We start from the raw sequence: 22,066 nt of genomic DNA on the forward strand, positions 1-22,066 counted from the left end.
GTGGAAGCAAGCTGGGGTTTCCACCCTCATATCAAATAAAATAGACTTTGAACTGAAGTTAAACAAAGGGACAAAGAAGGATATTTCATACTTCTCAAGGGAACCATACACCAACAAGACATAACTATTATAAATATATATGCCCCAAATAATGGAGCATCTATGTTCATCAAACAAACTCTCCTCAAGCTCAAGAGTCGAACTGATCACAACACAATAATTCTGGGTGACTTTAACACACTTCTTTCATCACTGGATAGACCCTCCAAACTAAAGCTGATCAAAGAAACCATAGAAGTCAATAACTTAGACTTAACTGACATATTTAGAATATTTCATCCTTCAAGAAGTGAACACACTTTCTTCTCAGCAGCACATGGATCCTTCTCTAAAATGGACCATACATTATGCCACAAAGCAACTCTTAACAAATACAAATACAAAAAGTAGAGATACTACCTTGCATTTTATCACATCACAATGGACTGAAATTAGAAATCAATGATAAAATAAAAAATAAAAACTACTCCAACACCTGGAGACTAAATAATATGGTACTGAATGAACAATGGGTTGAAAAAGACATCAAGGAAGAGACTAAAAACCTCCTGGAAGTAAATAAGAACACTGGTACAACATATCAAAATCTCCTGGACACAATGAAGGCAGTACTAAGAGGAAAGTTCATTGCATGGAGTTCATTCCTTATATGAAGAAAAAGTCAACAAATAAATGACCTAACACTACATCTCAAAGCCCTAGAAAAAGAAGAGCAAATCAACACCAAAAGCAGCAGAAGACAGGAAATAATTAAAATCAGAGCTGAAATCAATGAAATTGGAACAAAAGAAACAAATGAAAAAATTGACAAAACAAAAGGTTTTGTTGGTGTATGTTTCCCTGGAGCAGGGAAAAATATAAATAAAAGTGACAAACTCTTAGACATGCTAACAAAGAGAAGGAGAGAGAAAACTCAAATCACTAACATATGTGATAAAAAAAGGAAATATCACAACAGACACTATAGAAATACAGAAGATAATTAGAAATTATTTTGAAAACTTGTACTCTAATAAAACAGAGAATATTGAAGGCATCGACAAATTTCTAGAGGCATATGAGTTGCCCAAATTGAATCAGGATGATATACACAATTTAAACTGATCAATTTCAAGAAAGGAAATAGAAGATGCCATCAAAAGCCTACCAACCAAGAAAAGCCCAGGACCAGATGGATACACAGCTGAGTTCTATAAGACCTATAAAGAAGAACTAATACCTATACTCTATTATCTTATAAAATAGAAAAAGAGGGAGCACTTCCAAACTCATCTGATGAGGCCAAATTCACCCTGATTCCAAAACCAGCCAAAAACACATCAAAAAAGAAAACTTTAGACAAATATCTCTAATGAACATAGTTGTTAAAATTCTAGCAAATCAAATACAAAAACATATCAAAAAGATAGTGTATCAACATAAAGTGGGATTCATTCTGGGGATGCAAGTCTAGTTCAACATATGGAAATCAATAAATGTAATTCATCACATCAATAGATTTAAAGATAAGAGTCATATGATCATCTCAATAGATGCAAAAAAAGCATTGGACAAAATACAGCATCTTCAAATGTTCAAAGCACTGGAAAAACTAGGGATAACAGGAATATATCTCAATATTGTAAAAGCAATCTATGCTAAGCCGCAGGCCAACATCATTCTAAGTAGAGAAAAATTGTAGGCATTAGCATTCCTTCTAAAACTGGAACAAGACAGGGATACCCTCTTTCACCACTTCTATTTAACATAGTTCTTAAAACACTGGCCAGAGCAATTAGACGAAAAAAATTAAAGGGATACACATAGGAAAAGAAGAACTCAAATTGGCACTATTTGCTGACAATATGATTCTATACCTAGAAATTCCTCCAGAAAACTTCTAGAACTAGTGAATGAATTCAGCAAAGTAGCAGGATACAAAATAAACACCCAGAAATCAAAGGCATTTCTGTATATCAGTGACAAATCCTCTGAGAGGGAAATGAGGAAAACTACCCCATTTACAATAGCCTCAAAAAAAAAAAAAATACTTGGGAATCAACCTAATGAAAGAGGGGACACACCTCTACAATGAAAACTACAGAATGCTAAAGAAAGAAATTAAAGAAGACCTTAGAAGATGGAAAGATCTACCTTGTGATTAGATAGGCAGAATTAATATTAGCACAATGGCCATATTAGCAAAAACATTATGAAATTATGCAAAGATTTAATGCAATTCCAATCAAAATCCCAATGACATTCCTCATAGAAATGCGAAAAACAGTCAGAAAATTCATCTTGAAAAAAAAAGAGACCAAGAATACCTAAAGCAATCCTTAGCAGGAAGAATGAAGCAGGTGGCTTCACTATACCAGACCTTAACTATACTACAGAGCAATAGTAACAAAAACAGCATGGTATTGGCTACAAAATAGACTGGTAGACCAAGAGTACAGAATACAGGACACAGAGACTAACCTACATAATTACAGTTATCTTATATTAGACAAAGGTGCCAAAAACATACATTGGAGAAAAGATAGCCTCTTCAACAAATGGTGCTGGGAAAACTGGAAATCCATATGCAACAAAATGAAATGAAACCCCTATCTCTCACCATGCACAAAACTCAACTCAAAGTGGATCAAGGATCTAGGAATTAAACCAGAGACCCTGTGTCTATTAGAAGAAAAAGTAGGTCCAAATCTCCACCATCATGTCGATCAGGTCTCAACTTCATTAATAAGACTCCTATAGCACAAGAATTAAAATCGCAAATCAATAAATGGGATGGATTCAAACTAAAAAGCTTCTTCTCCACCAAAGAAACCATCAGTGAGGTGAATAGAGAGCCTATATCTTGAGAGCAAATTTTTACCACTTGCACATCAGAGCACTAATCTCTATGGTATATAAAGAACTCGAAAAGCTAAACACCAAAAAAACAAAAAGTCCAATTAATAAATGTCCAAGAAACTGAACAGACAATTCTCAGAAGATGATATACAATCAATCAACATGGAAAAAAATGTTCAACATCTCTAGCAATTATAGAATTGCAAATCAAAACTACTCTAAGATTTCATCTTACTCTAGTCAGAATGGCAGCTATTAAGAACACAAAGTGTTGGCGAGGATGTGGGGGAAAAGGTACACACATACACTGCTGGTGGGACTGCAAATTGGTGCAGCCAATCTGGAAGTAGTATAGAGATTCCTTGGAAGGCTGGGAGTGGAATCACCATTTGATCCAGCTATTCTTGGTCTACACCCAAATAACTTAAAAACAGCATACCATAGGGACACAGCCATATCAATGTTTATAGCAGCACGAGTCACAATAGCTAAACAGTGGAACCAACCTAGATGTCCCGCAGGAATGAATGGATAAAGAAAATGTGGTATATATACACAATAGAATATTATTCAGCAATAAAAGAGAATAAAATCATGGCATTTACAGATAAATAGATGGCATTGGAGAATATAATGCTAAGTGAGTGATCCATAATGCCAAATGTTTCCTCTGATATAAGGAGGCTGACTGATTATGGGGTTGGGAGGGGGAGCCTGGGAAGATTCGATGAACTCTAGATAAGACAAAGGGGTGGGAGGGGAAAGGAGGAGAAGTGGGGGTAAAAAAGATGGTGGAATGAGATAGACATCATTACCCTAAATACATATATGAAGACACAAATGGTGTGAATATAATTTATATACAACCAGAGATATGAAAAATTGTGCTGTACATGTGTAATATGAATTTGTAATGCATTCTGCAGTCATATATAACAAATTAGAATTTTTTAAAAAGCAAAAAAATTAAAGAGTAAATATAACCTTTAAAAAAAAGAAAAAAAGAATTGCATTAAATAAATAGAATGGGTTTAATTCCAGGCAGGCATGCACTCTTCTCCATTAAATCACAATACAAACTAAGTGTTGATACTGAATTATTATAAACACTATCAATATAAAATAAAAGCAAATCTCAAAGGCAAATCAATAAAATGTACTAGAGTTTCAGACATTTAAAAATAATTAGTGCAAAATACTGGGATGATACTTTGGCTTACATTTACCGATACAATTTCTTAAAATATGTATTAAGCCCTCAAAAGGACACAAAGGTGTGGATTTAGACTGTTAAGAGTTTAAAACCTATTTCTATAACTTGCTAGACATATGACCTTACATAATTTACTCAACCTCTCTTGTGTTGCAAATTTTTGTGTTCAAGGATTAAAAACGGAACCCTTGCCTGTACAGTTGTAGTAATGAGCAGATGAGACAATCCATGAAATTGGCTTAATGTCTGAGCTAGTACTTAGTAAGAACTCAGTAAATGTTAGCTACTATTGCTGCTGCTGAAGCTTGTTATAAGCCAAATTATTTTATGTTTAATTGATTAGTTTGAGAGACTCACCTGGTATAGAGTCTGGTACATAGGAAGCATTAAATCAATGGTAGCTATTAATACTATCAGTATTATTAATATAATTAACTATCAGTTGTTACTAAGAGATAGACACTTTGGGCACAAGCCTGCTGGGTACACTAAGATAGTAACAACAACAAAATAAAAAACCAAGACTGGCAAAAAACCAAATGCCGAATGTTTTCTCTGATATAAGGAGGCTGATTCATAGTGGGGTAGGGAGGGGGAGCATGGGAGGAATAGACAAACTCTAGATAGGGCAGAGGGGTAGGAAGGGAAGGGAGGGAGCATGGGGTTAGAAATGATGGTAGAATGTGATGGACATTATTATCCAAAGTACAGGTATGGAGACACGAATTGGTGTGAATATACTTTGTATACAACTAGAGATATGAAAAAAATGGGCTTTGTATGTGTAATAAGAATCAAAATGCATTCTACTGTCACATAAATTGAAAAAAAAAAAATTAATTAATGCTAAGTGAAGCTAGCCAATCCCTAAAAAACAAATGCCAAATGTCTTCTTTGATATAATGAGAGCAACTAAGAACAGAGCAGCGAGGAAGAGCAGGAGGAAAAGACTAACATTAAACAGAGACATGAGGTGGGAGGGAAAGAGAGAGAAAAGAGAAATTGCATGGAAATGGAAGGAGACCCTCATTGTCATACAAAATTACATATAAGAGGTTGTGAGGGGAATGGGAAAAAAAACAAGGAGAGAAATGAATTACAGTAGATGGGGTAGAGAGAGAAGATGGGAAGGGAGGGGAGGGGGGATAGTAGAGGATAGGAAAGGTAGCAGAATACAACAATTACTAATATAGCATTATGTAAAAATGTGGATGTGTAACTGATGTGATTCTGCAATCTGTACTTGGGGTAAAAATGGGAGTTCATAACCCACTTGAATCTAATGTATGAAATATGATATGTCAAGAGCTTTGTAATGTTTTGAACAACCAATAAAAAATAAAATAAAATTTGGAAAAAAATTGAAAAAAAAAAAAGTAGAAGATAGAGAAGTTAAAAAAAATAAGGAATTCCAGTCCTGTCTTCATTAAGCTCAGTGGTTACCAGTAAATTACCCAATGAAATGGTACTGGTAGCCTTTTTTTTGTTGTTCTCTATCCTTTTTTTTTTTTAAGGCAATTTTGTATGGTCATAGAATGAATAAATCTATGATACATGTTTCAGAAAACAATAAAAAAATATTATTTCATTTTGCACCATATACTTTGGTTTAAAAGGTATATATTCAGGTAATACCATTCAATCAAAATCTAAAACCAAATTTTGCTTATATGTGTATAAACTGTGTGACCAGAACCAAGCAATTTATCTTCATTGAACTTCATTCAGTTTTATTAATACTGTTAGGATATAAACTAGCATCTTTTGAGTTAAACTTATAAAAGTTTTATAGATATTTTATTTATCCCTTAAATCATGTTATGTAATTAAGTACATTTACCATTTACATTTTTTTCAATAAATTAAATTGATGCTTTAGAATGGATAAATATTTTGCTCAAATGTAACAAGTAAAAGGGGGAAATGAGAGATTTAAATTCAGGAAATAAAAACAAATCCTGATTGTTTTGCAAAAAAAAAAAAAACAGGGCTGGGGTTGTGGCTCAGCAGTACAGGGTTCACCTAGCATGTGCAAGGCACTATGTTTGATCCTCAGCACGACATGAAATATATTAATAAAATAATGGTATTGTGTCCAAGTATAACTAAAAAATTTTTTTTAAAAACCAAACCACCTTTCAGACTGTTCCTTCATTAAACATCTAACCACATAACGTCCAACACTGCTTTGCTAGAGAGAGTTAAAAAGGCTATTTCTTGGCACATGGGGGCTTTTTCAAAGCTGGTATATTTCATTTCCTTTAATTTCCCTTAATTTTATATAAACGCTCCAGAAACAAATTTAAGAAATTTTTATTAAGAGTTCTAAATAGTCCACTGACCATAATCTGGAACAGCCACTTTCCCTTATAGAAAACAAAGGTTAAAAAAAATCAAATAGTTATTCGTTTCTTATAAAATACTTCAACTTCAGTTAGAGAAAGTAATGGCTGTCAGTAAAATAGCAAGTCATCTTACTTGGACAGAACTCTTCTAGATATGTTGCTATCTTACTGTCATCATACTTACTTGAAAAGGGAATTTTTCGGTCTTTGAGGTTTCTTCTTGGCAAAAAAGGCTGCAAACTCTCGTCCAGAACTGGCATAGCTTAGTTGAGCTGATGGTTCAGAGGCAGTGCGAGTATTCTTCATATCCAAGTACTCAGTCAACAGCATCTGTATAACCAGATAAAACAGTGTAATTTGTATACCTATAACTCATCCTTGACATTCAGAAGTATACTAAGGTGGCTATCCATTTTTTAATTGGAGATCTGATGAAAGATTCACTAGCCAGAAAGTCATCTACTTGTTGACTATTTACAGGTAACAAGGAGGGATGGGCATTTGCACATGGGGGTAAAGAGAACAATTTTATTTAGTGTCTACTATTCTTCAGGAACTGTGATGATTGAATCAGTCTTCTTTAATTGTAATTTAATCCTCATTATTCTGAACTACAGCAGGCTTAGCAGCAATGTCTTAATATTTACTGAGAGCTTACTATGCTGCAGGTTAGGTGCTAATTCATTAATATTTACTTATTTCATTTACAGTAAATGAAATTACAAAATTTTATCAGGGAAGTTCACAGGGCATTGACAAAGAAAATAGACTAAGAAACGTTCACGAGCTGCAAAGTGATCTCTGATGTTTTAATTCCAGAGTCTGTGTTCTTGCCCCTCACTCTGTCAGCATCGTACATACTCCTCCAAAAACCCTACTAAGGGGAGGTATAGGAAGAGAGGCTGAAGGAAGCTAAGAGGTCCTAAACTCTTACTAGTCCAGAACTACTGCTCACTGTGGGAAGAAAAGCAACTAGGTTTTAGAGCAACTACTGACAACAGTTCCTGTTTATCAGATCAACTTGCAGGGGTTGGTGTATGGGCTAGAATCAGTTTTTATGTAATATCTAAGACCAGATTCTAAAGAGTTCCCACTGTTGTGAAAGAACATAACAAATCCAGAAGAGAAAACACCATTGTTCCTTAGAATCTACCTTGGGCAGAAAACGTGTAAACTCACTTTGATATCCTCTTATCACACTTAAAACTTTAAGATACCCAAGTAAGACAGAGGTGGGCAAGGATGAGTTAAATAAAAGTTTGTCAGAGACTGAAGGTGCCAACTAACTATTCATTTATTTATTTATGCAAGAAAGGTTTTAGGTCTATTTCAACCCTTGTTATCAAAGATTTATGAAGCATCCTATGTACAGGATAGTATAAGTTTTAAAGCAATTATGTCCCTATCATAAACTTACATTCCTCAGAACTTAGCAAACATGAGAAATTTTTAAAACATTACCTCTTATTTGAACCTCAAATAAGTGAAATCAGAATTCTTATCAACATTTTGGAAATGAAGAAACAGAATTAGTGGTATGCAGAAATCAGTCTAATGTCTCATAATTATAGAATAATAGGCCAGACTTTCAACCTGGTTAAATTGACTCCAAAGCCTATACTGTTAACCATGACACTCTATTTGTACCAAGGTTATATGAACTATCGATAACATCAGTTTATATGTATTTCAGTCTCTGTATAATAAAAACTGCACTGGGAAAACACACGACATGTTAATAGGTCAATTTTTAAAAATATTATTTATGAAGTCATTGGAGTATTATTCAACATACTGATGAAAAAATATTAAGACAAACACCATCCCTGTTAATATGTCACCCAAACTATTCAACAGTCAGGGAGAAGTGGAGTCTCTACTAACAATTCAACTGAAGGACACAATTATGTTGTAGATTTGGCCCTGATGTGCCACAGTTCAGATTTTCAGCAATCTGTGAACACAGGAAAGCTAAAAAAAAAAAAAAAAAAAAAAAAAAAAACTATAAAATAATTTCAAATTGATATAGTCTAGAAAGATACCCACAACTGTACTGTTTCATTCCAGTGTTCATTTTAACATCAACATGGCAGAAAGATGTTTCTACTCAAGCATGAAAATAAAATACCAAGTAATTCTTCTAACATACTTAATATCATAGAACATAAAAGATGACCTTGTACAATAAAACAGTTACTGACCAGAGCATAACTAACCAACATTCTCAAAACCAAGTTATTTTAAGATCACTTTTCTTCTCAGTTATTTTAAGATCACTTTTTAAAGATCTTATTCTCCACATCAATAAAGTCCCCTGAATTACTACCTTGCAGTACTGTTGGTCTATTTGTATCCACTGGCTTCTCTATCTAGAAACACAATTCCTACTTTTACACTTATCCACTATCTGCAATTTTAACTCCCTGTTGAATTTTGGTCCCAAACTTTGAAGAGCAGTCTTCACAAATATTATCTCCTTTACCATTATGTGAGCTATTCCTGATTTATCTCCCAAACTTCAATCCCACATTTTTAACTGCATGCTTGATATATTCATATATTCCACTGATAAAATCAACTTCCCTAAAATTTAAATCATTTTCCAGTTCAACCAGGAATTCCTTCTGCCATCATTTTTAATCTATGTAGTTTCATTTTCTCACTTGTCACTGAGTTTAAAACTTCAGAAACATCTTTTGATACATTCTCTTATCCTTTGTGCCCATTAAGGAGTTAGTCACTCAGTCTATTAATGACTCTCAACTATTCATATGCAGCTTCAGGTCCATTCTGCCAACAGCTAATTTAGTTCAACTCAGGTAGTTTTCCTCATTTAAGTTTCTGACTCCCATCTCCTACAGCTCCAGTCCTTCCCAAACACCATCAACAGATTGACAGTCCTAACACATCACTGCTGTCATCACACAAGGATATGCATTGCATCACTTCAATATATATCTCCAATTATATCTTATTCTCCCCAAAATGAAGCCAAAACTCCAGTCAAACTCACTTACATAATTATTCTCTGAATACATCTGGCATCTTCATTTCTGGAAAGCCTGGTCTAGATTATGTTATCCCCTAAGTAAATCCCCTCCCCCACTCTACACCCCAAAAATTTTAAAAAAACCCACTCTCTAAGGACACCTTTAACATTTTCTCTTCAACAAATTATTCATGGGCCATTCTAGGTCAGCTGTTCCCCTTTCTGAACTCCTAAACTACCACTATTTTACATTGTTCAAACAGTATGCATCAAAAACTGCCTAACGGTGTTAGTCTTAAACATTCCTTACAACACTATATTTCTTCATTTCCCCAACACACCCATGTATCATACTAGTAAATCAAAAGGAAATAGTGAAATGCTGAATTTAAAAAAGGAAAAGAAGCCTAATGTATATATAGTTGTACTCAAGTTGGAGTCTCCAAAGTAGAAAGAACCCTGCAAATTAGTTCTCGGTACAAAAATCTATAATACATATAAAAGTTACCATAGGTTAAATGGTTGCAATGTTTGTTTTATTGTGTTAGCCTCTTTTTCCTAATACCATTTACAACTAGCTGCTTTAAAAATGAGGTAATGTTTTGTTTTGATACCCATATTGGTAAAGGCATATATTAAAATATCTACAAGAATAAAAAAGCCCCTATTTCTAAACTGTTTGAAATTTGCCTAAATTAGACTATATCTTTCACTATGAAGTTGTAACACAAGCATAATGACTCATTAAAATAAAACTAGAGGCTGGGAGAATAGTTTAGTGGTAGTGTGTGTGCTTTGCATAATCAATGCCTGGGTTCAAACCCTAGTATAGATAGACACACACACACACACACACACACACACACACACAATACACATATACATACATAGAAAGAATATAACTGTATAATTTTGTGGTGATTCTACAACAGGGTAAAAACACACTATATCTTCCAAATTGAACAGAATATTTTAAGCATATATCCATGAGTCCATATTTCCATTTTTATAATAGGAAACAAACTGTACAGATTGTCATTTGCCTGTGAAAAATTACTTAAGACAAAGAGCATTACACATGACATAAAATACATCCTGTCAACAAAAAATCTACAGAAGATAATCCCACATTCTCGCTGGCTCCAAATTGCTTCATAATGCAAGCACTAATTTATTTTCTATTTGTAAGTACCTGAAATTATAATTTCTTGTTGGTCAAGAGTTACAAAACAAAATCCAAAGTTCATGGGTGTTTTAAATTTAACTTTGAAGTCTTTAATTTGTGAAACTAAAGACAAGAAACACAAAGACACAGGAAGTACTTAAGAAACTATATATTCCACTGATATCATGATATTTCTTGAGAACCTACCTGATAGGTTGGATGGCTCTCTAGTCAAAGCAATGATATATAATGCTTTAAAACATATAAATTGAAGTCATTAGGCACCTCTTCTATAATATCTGATTAGCAGTTGCCAAGATACTAGTCAGAAATCTCATGATATAAAAGTAGGGCCAAAATTCTGAGATACATAACTTAGTATAATATTGGCAAAACCATTCTGAAGGAATTCTCCATTCATCACCTAATCTTGTGGCTGCTTATGGTTATACATGTAGTTTCCTAAAGCTGAATATGGCACTTATAGGCTTAGCATTAACAAATCTCCTGCTCTCAGTCTCTCCATTTGTCCAAGTAACTCCTCATTTAAACACTCAAGACATTCCTTGGTACTTAATGTGGCAGATTCCTTTCAAGAAACTTCCCAGTTTACAAAACCCTCTCTTTATGTAAGAACTGGTCCCAACCATATGGTAGACTCTAGTAGTCATGCTTACAACCTGTGATACCACCCTCTCAGTCACAGTAAAGATATCCACCAGGGAGACAGCCAACTTCAATGACTTAACCAGATTCTTTTTCTCAGTGTTGTGTTAGGGGAAGACAGACTTTGCTGTTTAACGTAAGGGAGAACATGTAAATTCTTTGGGACAACCAAGTTTCACCATGAGGATAGAAAATCAAAGAAAGCCAATCTAAAGAGAAGTAAAGAATGAAGAAAATAACAAATAGAAAGATGGCCAGGAGAGTTGAGGAAAGGGAACAGGGCCAAGGAGGAAAAGAGGAAGCATGGACTGAAATGGAGAAAATTACATTCCATGCATGTATGATTGTGTCAAAACGAACCCCACAGTAACGTATAACTATAATGCACTAATAAAAACATTGAAGCCAGTGCGATGGTGCACACCTGTAATCCCAGCAGTTTGGGAGACGGAAGCAGGAGCATCACAACTTCAAAGCTAGCTTCAGCAACTCTGTAAGACCCTGTCTCAAAATTTAAAAAGGGTTGGGGATGTGGCTCACTAGTTAAGCACCCCTGGGTAGAATCTCTGATACAAAAAAATAAAAAATAAAAACAATGAAATATATGGCCAGAAAAAAAAAAGAAAATCCATACAGAGATTGAAAGTTTGCAACCTTCCCATGTTTTCCAAGGTGTTGTTTGGATGTGAAATGTCCCTCCAAAAGCTCCTGTGTTAATGCAGGGATATTCAAAGGTGATGATAGATTGTGAGAGCTGTGACCCAATCAGTCCATCCTAGTTTGAACAGACTGTGTGGTAACTGTAGGCAGGTGGGGCACGGTTGCAGGAGGTAGGACACTAGGGGTGTGACTTGAGAGAGTTCAACTTTCCACTTTTCCGCCCTCCCTCCCTTCCCTCCTTCCTTTCTCCCTCCCTCCCTTCCCTTTTCTTTCTCTCTCCCTCTCTCTCCTTCTCCTTCTTCTCCTCCTCCTCTCTCCCCTCTCCCCTCTTCTCTCCCTGGCCCTAAGCTTCCTACCCTTCATGAGGATATGGGGCTTTTCTACCACACCCCTCTGCCATGATGTTCTTCCCCACCCTGAGCTCCGAGCAATGGAGGAAGCCTACCATGTAATAAATCGCTGAAATTATGAAACAAAATAAACTTCTCCTCTAAGTTATTCTTCCAGGTATTTTGGTCATAGCAATGCAAATCTGACTAACACACATAGCTTTACAGGTATCAAATTCAGTTGCCGATAAGGTCTCGCATTTTCTACCCTTTGATTCCAAAGAACCTCTCCAATACATTTTCCTCATGACAGTTTAAATAGGTTTTTGTTCCTTTACTAAGATATCTAAGGATAAATGAGTAATATTTATATTACCGTTTCTTCATAGAATTCTTGTATTTCAGGAAAGCAAAAATAATGATTTGCACAGATTTCAATCTGTACAACAATGAATCCAATTCTTCTGACTACTAACTTCACATATTCAATAATTTATAGCAAAACCATACTATAATTTTCCTCCTTGACAAATCTGAGAATTATAATGTTTCAATATTTCTTATGAGGGGAGTTAATAATAAGACAAAAAAAAAAAAAAACAACACCATGAGCTCCCAATATAAACTAAACCTCAATTACTCTTCAGCAGTCTCTTGAATGTGCCTATATGAAATATTTTAAAACAATTTGCTGTTTCAAAATGCAGATGCACAAGAGTATGTGATCCAGGCAAAGCAAAGCATTTTCCACAGGATTAATTTTCATGAAGATAGTTTTTTTCTTTCTTTTCTTTTCTTTTCCTCCTTTGTTGGGGGGTGCAGGGGGGAGCTGAAGGTCCTGAAGAGGAACCAAATTAGCCAGAAACTTGAAGCCTAGGATCCCTGCAAGAAGAAAAGAAGCAAACAAGTGGCTTCCCACTTATCAAGAAGCAAGGGGAGAGCCCAGGCAGGAAGTACAGTCTTATTGAGTGTATTGAAGGAAAGTTCAGAGAAGGTGGGGAGGAGTAGAAGAAGAGTAATATACCTGGAGTAGAAGAAGAGTAATATACCTGTCAATCATCCTGATTCCTGAAAATATTACAAAATAAAAAGTGAAATGATGTAACAAAATGAGGACCTCCATTTACAATTGCTAAAAACTATTGGGTTTTTTCCCCCATAGGGTTGCTACAGAATGGAATATTACTACATAAAAAACAGAAAAAGTTATCTTTTCAGTATAGCAGCCATTATCTCTTATATAAGGACTAAAATATTCTGCAGCAAGGAAACCAAAAGAAAAATAAATAGTCATTTTGAAAGTGGAATGGTTGCCTGCTTAATTATACTCATTTCAATAACAATTGTACTATTAAAAAACTATTAAATGACCTTGTGAATAGTTCATTACATCAATATGCAGAATTAAAGCTTAAAAAACTCCAACAGTACACGTTATTTTCTGGTTCTATATCAAACATCTGATCTGTAAAGTCTAGATCAGAGTTCATGGTTTTATTTTTCTTTTCCCCACAGAAGAGCTATTAAAAAAGAAAATCCATTTTTAACAGCTTCCAAAAGAGTATTTTCATTTATCTTAAACTAAATATATATTTATTTAACACATAAAACAATGCAAGAAAGTTTGCTGTATATAAAAACAAGTCTTAAAAATACATCCTTGCCTCAGTGTGCATATCTAGTAATCAAGATACATACAGGAATGACTACAAGAAAACAGTGATAAACCATCACAACAAAGAAAAGGCTAAGAGCTTTTATAAAAGCTCAAGATTGTTTCCAAATAGGACAAGAAGGTCTTCAAGATCATGGCACTATAGAAGGACAAAAACAGAATCTAAATGTTTTTTTAAAAGAACCCAACAGAATAGAAGAAGAAACACTGCTGGGAAAAATTAGATCATGTTCAGAAAACAGAAAATATTTTAGATGACATAAAAACAACACAGGTGAGGACTTAATATTAATCTCATGTCTCAAAGTCAAATACAAATTTAGAGAGTTCTCAAGGTGGTGGAGCAGACCTAGGCAGCATGAGTTTTTGGAGGGTGAGAACTTGGGATTAAACTCAGGGGCACTTGACCACATAGTCACATCCCTAGACCTATTCTGTATTTTATTTAGAGACAGGCTGTCACTGAGATTGCTTAGTACCTCGCTTTTGCTGAGGCTGGCTTTGAACTCCAGATCCTGCTGTCTCAGCCTCTCAAGTTGCTAGGATTATGGCGGGTGTCACCATGCCAGGCTTATGCAGCAATGCTTGACTCCTTCACAGCCCAGACGGAAGCAGTGAAAGAACAGATAACCAGTGAAGAGGGTGACAGAGTAAAAAATCCAAAATTCAAATCATGGACAGCTTCAGACTTGGAAGGACTGGGAATCTGGGTGCTGGAATACAAAATAAGGAAAGAATCCCTTGAGCCCAACCAGGGTGAGGCCATGAGGAAGGGGTGACAAAATGCAGGAAAAGCTTACAAGCTTACTTCCTAAATGACAGTTGGAGAGGAAGGCAGAGCAAGATAGAGCCGGACAAGTATAGAAAGACAGGGAAGGAGATCATACAATTCAGCCCAAATTGTGGGCAGAAAGCTGTGCCAGGCAGGGCAGCAACTTTATAGGGCCCGCAGTTAGCCAGCTTGCCTAGAAGAAATTAAACCAATACAGATTCTCCCTGCCTACAGCTAGTAGAAAATAAAATTATAGGAAATGTCTCTGAAATAGGATGTCTTAGTAATCTCTCTATAAGAAACTGCTAGCTGAAGGTCACCTAAACCCCCTACCCATCACTGTAGGCAAAGGAAATAAGAGTGGAACTTCCAAGAACAAATCACTCCCATGGACTGCTATCCCCAGCTCAGGGGGTCTCCATAGCCTCCGCAGAATACTCAATAAATCAGAGATAATGTTAAGAGACTAAATCTAATAATCACTGGTATAGGGGGAAAAAAAGGATACAAACTAAAGAATGCACAACCTTTTCATTGAAATAATACCAGAAAATTTTCCAAACCTTAGGAGTTAGAAATCCAAATACAAGAGGCATCTAGAATCCCAAATAGACAATATCAAAAAAGATCCTATCAAAAACACATTACAATTAAAATATCTAATACATAAAACAAGGATAGAATTTTAGAAGCTGCAGTAGAAATACAAAAGGTCAAATTTAGAGGTAAGCCAAATAGACTTTCTTCTGATCTCTCAGCCTAGTCTCTGAAAGTTAGTAGGGTTTGGAGTAATGTATACTAAGCCCTTAAACATTATGGAGACAGCCATGATTGTTATATCCAGCACAGCTATCCATCAGAGTTGAAGATGAAATAAAAACCTTCCAAGATAAGCAGAAAATAAAAGAATTCATAACGACTAAGCCAGGACTACAAAACATACTCAATGAAATATTTCATTCAGAAAAAAATGAAAAATAAGTATCAGAGCCAGCGTATGGATGAATCTAATAGAAGAGTCCAATTAAATCAAAATTGCCAGGTGCAGTAGCACATGCCTGTAAATTCCAGAGTCTTGAAGAGGCTGAGGCAGGAGGATCTAAAGTTCAAAACCAGTCTTAGTAAAAGTGAGGCACTAAGCAAATCAGTGAGACCCAGTCTCTAAATAAAATACAAAATAGGGCTTGGGATGTGGCTCAGTGGTCAAGTGCCCCTGAGTTTAATCTCCAACACCAGAAAATAGGTGGGGTGAATGATAAATCAAAATGGTAGAAAATAAAAATTATCTCTCTATAATAATATTGAATGTAAATGGTCTAAACTCTCCAGGCAAAAGACAAATATTGACAGAGTAGGTTAAAAAAACAAGAATCAACCAGATGTTGATTTTAAGGGCCTCCTCTTATAGACAAACACATACAAAAGCTGAAAGTAAAAGTGTAAAAAAAGATGTGCCATTCAAATGGAGACTGAAACCAAGCAGGACTAGCTACCCTCATATGTGATAAAGTAGACTTCAAGTAAAAATTAATTAAAATAGATGTGTAAGGTTGCTTCATACTTGTTAGAGGAATTATTTTAAAATAAGATATGATTATAAATATTTATGCACCAAATGCTGGTACACCTATGCATATAAAACAAACTCTACTCAATAAAAAGGGTCAAATAGACCCCAATATAATAATACTGGATGATTTCAACACTCATCTTTTACTAATAGGTAGGTTATCCAGGAATAAACTAAGCAGATATTCTTCAGAACTAGAAAACACCATTAACCAAATGTACCTAAAAGATATCGTCCCTCCTTCAGTTTTCCAGAATTAAGGGCCTCTATGACAGATGGGGCCAAGGCAGTTTCTGAACATTAAAAAAAGAAAAGAAAAAACAGAGCCTATAGAATAGGAGAAAATCTTTGCTAGCTACTCATCCAATGGGGGATTAATATCCAGTACACATACAGAACTAAAAAAATTTAACATTAAAATAATAATAATGACCCAATTAATAAATGGGCTAAAAAAAACAGACATTTCTCAAAAGAAGAAATACAAATGGCCAACAACTATATGGGGAAATGCTCAAATCCTTAGCTATCAGAGAAAAGCAAATCAAAACTACAATGAGATTTCATCTCACTCCAATTGGAATGGCAATCGTCAAGATATAAATAATAATAGATGCTGTTGAAGATGTGGGGGAATAGCTAAACTCATAAACTGTTGGTAGAACTGTAAATTAACACAGCCACTTTGGAAAGCAGTATGGAGATTCCTCAAAAGACTAGGAATGAAAACACCATAATAACCCAGCTTTATCACTTGTTAGTATTTACTGAAGAGAACTAAAATCAGCACAGTAGTGATACAGGCTATACCAATATTTACAGCAGAGCAATTCACAATGCTCATGTAATGGAACCCTCCTAGATACCCATCACCAGATGAATGGATAAAGAAAATGTGATTATATATATATATATATATATATATATATATATATATATATATATATATATATATATATATACACACACACACACACACACACATACACAATGGAGTTTTACTCAGCCATAAAGAAATTGTGGCATGTGCTGGAAAATGGATAGAACTGAAGAACATCACACTAAGTGAAATAAGCCAAACTCATAAATTAAAGGGTCAAATGTTTTCTCTCACATGCAGAAGGTAGAGATAAAGGATGGGGGGAAAGTGGGTTCATGGGGGAATCTAAGGAAAATAGAAGGAAAACCAGTGGAGGAGAGAGAGGGGATTTAAGGAGAAGGAAGAGGAAGGGGAAAGGAAGAAACTGAAGAAAGGAATTGACCAAATTATACTAGGTAAATATATAAATATACCACAGTGAATTCCACCTTTATGTGGAACCAATAGTGTTTATAGATATACACATATACTTATATGTGTATATATATAAGGCACCAGTTAAAAATAAATAAATAGAAGGAACCCTTGTAGAGTGAAGGAAGGGAAACAAGGAGAGGAAGCAGAGGGCAGAAGAGGAAGTACTAGGGATTGAAATGAAGCAAAATATATTCTGTATATGTATGAATATGTCAAAACGAACCCCACTGTATGGATAACTATAAGGCATTAATAACAACATTTAAAAGTATAAATTGAGTAGATAAAAAAGATGTTAAATAGGTGAATAAAATGGTGATAAATACACTATGAACACATAATAGGAAATCATAATAAATACAGCATGAAATAGATACAAAATAATAGATTAGCAGGCAATGGAACTAAGAGTACAAACCAATGATTCAGAAAACAAAACAAAGAGAGAAGAGCAAGAAGAAATAACCTATCCAGAGCATTTAAAGATAATAGCAGCAATAATAATAATGTTTTAAGCCAAAGGGCTGATAATATTATACATTTAGGGATAAATCTATGAGTCAGTGTAGAGGGATAAAATGGACCAAATTTAACTAGTTATTCTACAAGGAAAAAAAAGAAGAAATAAAAACAATGGCTGAAAATTATGTTACTGAAGGACAGACAACATCATGCCATGAAAAATAATCAGGAACACAGAAGAATGAGTTTAGTAGGAGCAATAAATTTACTCTGGAATACACTTCCTTATAAAGTATATGAATATTGATATTTGTGCATACCCTGACATATTTGACATGAAAAGGTTTAGTACTGATGAGATTTCCAAGATTTATAAATTAACTTTCATTAGGACTGCTAAGTGTATATCTATAAGGCCACAAAAGATCATCAGCATTCTGAAGAACGTGTAACTTTAATTCTATTCCATAATAGCTTTAAAACAGCTCTGAGATGATATAATTTATATACCACAAAATTCACCCAGTATAATGAACAGCTCCATGTTTCAAGTAAATATATCTAGTGTAACCATCACCAAAATAATTTTAATATACTACTGTTTCCTTATATTAGCTACAGGTTTTTCATCAAAGTCTTTTTTTTTTTTCAAGGAAGTGTCATTTCATGTAACTTTCCAAATATATATGTGTTGAATTGTTTTTTTTTTTTTAATTTTTTATTGTTGGCTGTTCAAAACATTACATAGTTCTTGATATATCATATTTCACAATTTGATTCAAGTGGGTTATGAGCTCCCATTTTTACCCCATATACAGATTGCAGAATCACATCAGTTACACATCCATTGATTTACATATTGCCATACTAGTGTCTGTTGTATTCTGCTGCCTTTCCTATCCTCTACTATCCCCCCTCCCCTCCCCTCCCCTCCCCTCTTCTCTCTCTGCTCCCTCTACTGACATTCGTTTGTCCCCCTTATATTATTTTTCCCCTTCCCTTCACTTCCTCTTGTATGTACTTTTGTATAACTCTGAGGGTCTCCTTCCATTTCCATGCATTTTCCCTTCTCTCTCCCTTTCCCTCCCACCTCTCATCCCTGTTTAATGTTAATCTTCTTCTCATGCTCTTCGACCCTACTCTGTTCTTAGTTACTCTCCTTATATCAAAGAAGACATTTGGCATTTGTTTTTTAGGGATTGGCTAGCTTCACTTAGCATAATCTGCTCTAATGCCATCCATTTCCCTGTAAATTCTATGATTTTGTCATTTTTTTAATGCAGAGTAATACTCCATTGTGTATAAATGCCACATTTTTTTTATCCATTCATCCATTGAAGGGCATCTAGGTTGGTTCCACAGTCTAGCTATTGTGAATTGTGCTACTATGAACATCGATGTAGCAGTGTCCCTGTAGCATGCTCTTTTTAGGTCTTTAGGGAATAGACCGAGAAGGGGAATAGCTGGGTCAAATGGTGGCTCCATTCCCAGCTTTCCAAGAAATCTCCATACTGCTTTCCAAATTGGCTGCACCAATTTGCAGTCCCACCAGCAATGTACAAGTGTACCCTTTTCCCCACATCCTCGCCAGCACTTGTTGTTGTTTGACTTCATAATGGCTGCCAATCTAACTGGAGTGAGATGGTATCTTAGGGTGGTTTTGATTTGCATTTCTCTGACTGCTAGAGATGGTGAGCATTTTTTCATGTACTTGTTGATTGATTGTATGTCCTCCTCTGAGAAGTGTCTGTTCAGGTCCTTGGCCCATTTGTTGATTGGGTTGTTTGTTCTCTTATTGTCTAATTTTTTGAGTTCTTTGTATACTCTGGATATTAGGGCTCTATCTGAAGTGGGAGGAGTAAAGATTTGTTCCCAGGATGTAGGCTCTCTATTTACCTCTCTTATTGTATCTTTTGCTGAGAAAAAACTTTTTAGTTTGAGTAAGTCCCATTTGTTGATTCTAGTTATTAACTTTTGTGCTATGGGTGTCCTATTGAGGAATTTGGAGCCCGACCCCACAGTATGTAGATCGTAGCCAACTTTTTCTTCTATCAGACGGCATGTCTCTGATTTGATATCAAGCTCCTGATCCGTTTTGAATTAACTTTTGTGCATGGCGAGAGAAAGGGATTCAGTTTCATTTTGTTGCATATGGATTTCCAGTTTTCCCAGCACCATTTGTTGAAGATGCTATCCTTCCTCCATTGCATGCTTTTAGCCCCTTTATCAAATATAAGGTAGTTGTAGTTTTGTGGATTGGTTTCTGTGTCCTCTATTCTGTACCATTGGTCCACCCGCCTGTTTTGGTACCAGTACCATGCTGTTTTTGTTACTATTGCTCTGTAGTATAGTTTGAAGTCTGGTATCGCTATACCGCCTGATTCACACTTCCTGCTTAGCATTGTTTTTGCTATTCTGGGTCTTTTGTTTTTCCATATGAATTTCATGATTACTTTCTCTATTTCCACAAGAAATGCCGTTGGGATTTTGATTGGCATTGCATTAAACCTATAGAGAACTTTTGGTAATATCGCCATTTTGATGATGTTAGTTCTGCCTATCCATGAACAGGGTATATTTTTCCATCTTCTAAGATCTTCTTCTATTTCTCTCTTTAGGGTTCTGTAGTTTTCATTGTATAAGTCTTTCACCTCTTTTGTTAGGTTGATTCCCAAGTATTTTATTTTTTTTGAAGGTATTGTGAATGGAGTGGTTGTCCTCATTTCCATTTCAGAGGATTTGTCGCTGATATACAGGAATGCCTTTGATTTATGCGTGTTGATTTTATATCCTGCCACTTTGCTGAATTCATTTATTAGCTCTAATAGTTTCTTTGTAGACCCTTTTGGGTCTGCTAGGTATAGAATCATGTCATCTGCAAATAGTGATAATTTAAATTCTTCTTTTCCTATTTTGATGCCTTTAATTTCTTTCGTCTGTCTAATTGCTCTGGCCAGTGTTTCGAGAACTATGTTGAACAGAAGTGGTGAGAGAGGGCATCCCTGTCTTGTTCCAGATTTTAGAGGGAATGCCTCCAATTTTTCTCCATTCAGAATGATGCTAGCCTGAGGCTTAGCATAGATTGCTTTTACAATATTGAGGTATGTTCCTGTTATCCCTAGTTTTTCTAGAGTTTTGAACATAAAGGGATGCTGTACTTTGTCAAATGCTTTTTCCGCATCTATCGAGATGATCATATGATTCTTATTTTTGTTTATTTATGTTACTAAACATGGTTTGTTTTCCTCTTTGATTATTTTCCCCCCTTTAGTGTCCTACCTCCCACTGTTGGTTTTCATTGTTATTTTCCATTTCCTCTTCCTGTAATGTTTTGCCAAGGATGTTTTGAAGAGATGGTTTTCTAGCTGCGAATTCTTTAAACTTTTGTTTATCGTGGAAGGTTTTAATTTCATCTTCCATCCTGAAGCTTAATTTCGCTGGAAACACAATTCTTGGTTGGAACCCATTTTCTTTCAGTGTTTGAAATATGTTATTCCAGGATCTTCTAGCTTTCAGAGTCTGTGTTGAAAGATCAGCTGTTATCCTGATTGGCTTACCCCTAAATGTGATCTGCTTCCTTTCTCTTGTAGCTTTTAAAATTCTCTCCTTATTCTGTATGTTGGGCATCTTCATTATAATGTGTCTAGGTGTGGGTCTCTTATGATTTTGCACATTCGGCGTCCTGTAGGCTTCTAGGATTTGGGGTTCTGTCTCATTCTTCAAGTCTGGGAAGTTTTCTCGTATTATTTCATTGAATAGATTGCTCATTCCTTTGGTTTGAAACTCTGTCCCTTCCTGTATCCCAATGACTCTTAAATTTGGTCTCTTGATGTTATCCCATATTTCTTGGATGTTCTGCTCATGGTTTCTTAACAGTCTTGCTGAGCTGTCTATTTCTTTTCAAGTTGAAATACTTTATCTTCATTGTCTGATGTTCTGTCTTCTAAGTGTTCTACTCTGCTGGTAGTATTCTCAATTGAGTTTTTAAGTTGGCTTATTGCTTCCTGCATTTCTAGGATTTCTGT

General features: G+C 35.2%; 1 protein-coding gene across 1 annotated transcript in view; it reads right to left on the reverse strand.

The window, feature by feature from the left end:
* The window catches only part of Exoc4 (exocyst complex component 4), a 782,534-nt gene that overhangs the window by 555,350 nt on the left and 205,118 nt on the right, over positions 1 to 22,066 (reverse strand). The window contains exon 8 of the mRNA XM_046455063.2: positions 6,641 to 6,786. Within this exon, the coding sequence (XP_046311019.1) occupies positions 6,641 to 6,786 (146 nt within the window). The remainder of the gene's footprint in view (positions 1 to 6,640; positions 6,787 to 22,066) is intronic.

Source organism: Marmota monax, unplaced genomic scaffold (genome assembly GCF_021218885.2).
Source record: "Marmota monax isolate L192 unplaced genomic scaffold, Marmota_monax_Labrador192_F-V1.1 WCK01_AAM20220418_F8-fsc00131, whole genome shotgun sequence".
Taxonomy (NCBI): Eukaryota; Metazoa; Chordata; class Mammalia; order Rodentia; family Sciuridae; genus Marmota; species Marmota monax.